Genomic DNA, 3,838 nt, shown 5'->3' on the forward strand with positions numbered 1-3,838 from the left:
ATTTTTATACTTCTATGCTTATGTTTTGTGACAAGTTGTCGTTTTATATGCCAGAACGACAAAAGATACTGCCAGTATCTGTTAATATCGAATTTGTACCACGTGGTTTTCGCCGGTTACGATAAATTATACGTACGATTTGATTATACAACACATTAATCGATGCAAGATGGCAAAACAGCTGACAGACCGAATTTTAGAATATTTAGACAGCTATGATGACACGGATTCGCTGGATTTGGCGGAGAAATTTCAAGAGGATCATCAGAAGATCATAGGAGCTATCAAGAGCCTTGAAACAATGGACAATGTAAGTTTATTGCAATAATACATTATTGCTCGTTAATTGTTACGCGTCTGTTAATTAAAGTTTCATCTTCAATTATTTATGTACGATGTTCAATTATTTATGCATTTGACAAGTCAGTGCAAGAGGAATTTAACTACTAATTGAATATTTTTGCAATCTGTAGAATTATTAGATAAGATTAATATTATAGATATGTATTTAATTATGCTATTTATTAATTGAAATTGTTTCTGTTCATTTAATCTGAAAAGCTTTATTTACTTAAATTGTAATTTTATTATTTAAATATAATTTCTTTTTGATAGTTGATCATAGTGAAACCAATCTCTAAAAAGAAATGGGAAATCACAACTGAGGGTCAACATGTAATAGAACATGGCAGTCATGAAGCGGTTGTTTACAGAAATGTTCCTAATAATGGAATATCTCAGGCAGAACTTATGAAATCTGTTCCTTATGCTAAAGTAGGTTTTTCCAAAGCAATGGTTGCTGGATGGATTGAGATTGATAAAAGTGGAAGTATTCCTATTGTACGAAAAAAAGTACCATTTATTATAGATAACATACAAGTCCATTTAATGGATGATCTTGCAAATATCCCAGAAAATGTTAAAATTGAATATAAGAAGAGAAAGCTTCTGCAAGATACGTAAGTAGTTGCAAAAGTTAAAGAACAATATAAAATACAATGAAACATTTTTTCCTCATTTCCTTTTTTCTTTTACAAATTATAGATTAATTAAAATTATGCATGTGGAAAAAGGGCCAAACTTTTCTACAAAAATACAAAAACTAGAAGCAGATTTAACATCGGATTTATTAGCAAATGGTGCTTGGAAAAATAAGAAATTCAAACCATACAATTTCGAGGCACTAGGTGCAGCACTTCAAATTGGACATTTGCATCCATTGTTAAAAGTTCGTCAAGAATTTAGAAAAATTTTCCTAGAAATGGGGTAAATAATATTAAACTCTTTTGTCAAGATTTGTATTGTGTTTCAAGCTTTAATTTTATATTAATGTACATATTTAAGTGTTACACAAAATTATTGATTATTGCATCATAAAAATGTAAAGCACTTTTGTTTCAGATTTACAGAAATGCCGACAAATAATTATGTAGAAAGTTCTTTCTGGAATTTTGATGCTTTGTTCCAGCCGCAACAACATCCAGCTCGTGATGCACATGATACCTTTTATGTCTCTGGTATCTTATCACAATATAATACATGAAATAATACACTTGAAAATATAGATACAAGATTGGTTACATATTTTAGAACCACGTATTTCTACAAAATTTCCCATGGAATATCTTGAACGTGTGAAAACTGTTCATAGTAAAGGAGGATATGGATCTCAAGGTTATAGATATGATTGGAAATTGGAAGAGGCACAGAAAAATTTGCTGCGCACTCATACAACAGCTGTTACTGCACGGATGTTATATAAACTCATGCAGGAGGTATATAACAAGAAGAAACTAATAAATTGTTTCTCTTAAAAGGATGAATCACGAAGAAAAATATTTTACAGGGAGAGTTTAAGCCGGTGAAATACTTCAGTATTGATAGAGTATTCCGCAATGAGACTTTAGATGCAACACATCTTGCAGAGTTTCATCAAATTGAAGGTGTTATTGCCAATTATAAAGTTTCACTTGGTGATCTTATTGGTATTTTATACGAATTTTTCAAAAAGCTTGGCATCACTCAACTTCAATTTAAACCTGCGTATAATCCATATACTGAACCAAGCATGGAAATATTCTGTTTTCATAATGGCTTGGAGAAATGGATAGAAATTGGTAACAGTGGCATGTTTAGGCCTGAGTTGTTATTGCCATTGAATTTACCCCCTGATGTAAATGTTCTTGGATGGGGTTTGTCGTTAGAAAGGTATGAAAATAAATATAATTTACATACAATTCTGCGATTCAATATAAAATCATAACATTTTATTTTTAAACTAGACCAACAATGATTAAATATGGTTTGAACAACATACGTGATCTTGTTGGACCAAAGGTGGACATGGAAATGGTTTATAACAATCCTATCTGTCGATTAGAGAAGTAAATATCATTCTAAGATTAAGGTATTTATGTTAGAAATTACTTTTTTTGTGGACGTAAATTAGGTAAATTATTTAAAAAATAAGAAATTTCTTATACATATGTGTAAAAAATATTCTAAATTCTAATAAAGGTAATTGCTGTAAAATAGTCAAGTATTCAATTTATCTTTGTTTGCAGAACCAGCCGTTACATGATGCTCTTACAACAAAAAACACAAGAAGAAAAGTCAATTAAAAGCAATCAAGCAAATCAAGAAGCAAACATCAAGCAGACAACGAATCCTTCAGAAAAGCTAAGCTTTTCTAATCAACAATTTGTTATTTTTTGCGATCCAAATTATCCAATTTATTTTATCGAGCCTTTATTACGACTTGTAAAACCATATTTTAATATTTCTGTGTCAACATATGTTCATTCTACAGTGACGAATTTTTCTAATGAGCTTGTTGGATTCTGTTCAGACTTTTCCAGCAGCAACGCGCACGCGGAGATGTCTTTCATTTTGATTTGGAAAACTGTCGGGATTGATCCCATTATGGTGTTCTCGGAAATGCATAGAATTCAGGGAATAGTGAACATAGCGCGATATTTAAATCGCTTGATTGAACTGAGCAACGCAAATGTATTAAAATATGAAGGGAACGGACCATTCTATGCGACTAAGATAGATAGTTATTTAGATAAGATACATTGTACTTTGCATGGTATTAAGAATAATACCATATTGCAAAAAATTCATAAAAAGTCACGTTATGTCATGGGTGAGGATATCTCCATAGTCGATCTTATTTTTGAATCTATCGACAAGTGTAAAGTGAGAAAGAACTAATTTATTAAAAGCTTATTTATTTTGTGGATAATAAATCATCTATACATATATATATTGAAAAAAAATATATAATTTTATTTATATATATAGCTATAGTGTAAATTTTTTTAAAAGTTGCGTATAGTATATTTAGATCTATTAATTATATTAATATATAGAGTATATTTAATTGTATATATAATTAAATATTTAATATATAAATATAATTTTATATATATATATATATATATATATATAATTATATTTATATATTAAATATTTAATTATATATACAATTAAATATACTATATATTAATATAATTAATAGATCTAAATATACTATACGATAGTATATTTTATATTAATAGATATAAATATTATATATATTATATATATATATATAAATTTTATATTAATAAATATAAATATATATAAAATTAAAAATAATGGAAGCCCAAACAATTCGCAATACATAGATCGGGTTTTTCATTAAATCAGTAACGAGAATATCGCTTGGACAAATTTCCCGCCAGAATTTTGTCCCGAAGTTGGCTGTAGACTGGTCTCGCGACGTCACCTCGTTACGACAGCCGATTCGCTTGCGACTTCAGTCTTACCCGCATCGGACGACGCGTCTCCGAGA

The 3,838-nt window shown here is 29.3% G+C and overlaps 1 protein-coding gene across 2 annotated transcripts; it reads left to right on the forward strand.

The window, feature by feature from the left end:
* Positions 1–6: 6 nt before the first annotated feature.
* Positions 7–3,266, forward strand: alpha-PheRS (phenylalanine--tRNA ligase alpha subunit). Of its 2 annotated transcripts, none has more exons than XM_029300773.2 (8): positions 7–310; positions 616–959; positions 1,045–1,266; positions 1,402–1,517; positions 1,591–1,775; positions 1,847–2,208; positions 2,283–2,384; positions 2,565–3,266. In XM_029300773.2, the coding sequence occupies exons 1-8, from the start codon at positions 170–172 to the stop codon at positions 3,214–3,216; spliced, it is 2,124 nt and encodes a 707-aa protein (XP_029156606.1). In that variant the 5' UTR covers positions 7–169; the 3' UTR covers positions 3,217–3,266. The 2 variants fall into 2 exon arrangements, with proteins under 2 accessions (XP_029156606.1, XP_029156607.1); XM_029300774.2 differs by having other exon boundaries at positions 2,283–2,407; positions 2,565–2,629.
* Positions 3,267–3,838: the final 572 nt, after the last annotated feature.

Source organism: Nylanderia fulva, unplaced genomic scaffold (assembly GCF_048542155.1).
Source record: "Nylanderia fulva isolate GAGA-0341 unplaced genomic scaffold, ASM4854215v1 Scaffold14, whole genome shotgun sequence".
Lineage (NCBI taxonomy): Eukaryota > Metazoa > Arthropoda > Insecta > Hymenoptera > Formicidae > Nylanderia > Nylanderia fulva.

Bases quoted from the DNA above. Each gene is read 5' to 3' on its own strand.
- alpha-PheRS (XM_029300773.2), top strand. From the start codon at position 170: ATGGCAAAACAGCTGACAGACCGAATTTTAGAATATTTAGACAGCTAT. The intron at 960-1,044 runs GTAAGTAGTTGC...TACAAATTATAG, and splicing joins AGAAAGCTTCTGCAAGATAC to ATTAATTAAAATTATGCATG. The intron at 2,209-2,282 runs GTATGAAAATAA...TTTTTAAACTAG, and splicing joins TGGGGTTTGTCGTTAGAAAG to ACCAACAATGATTAAATATG.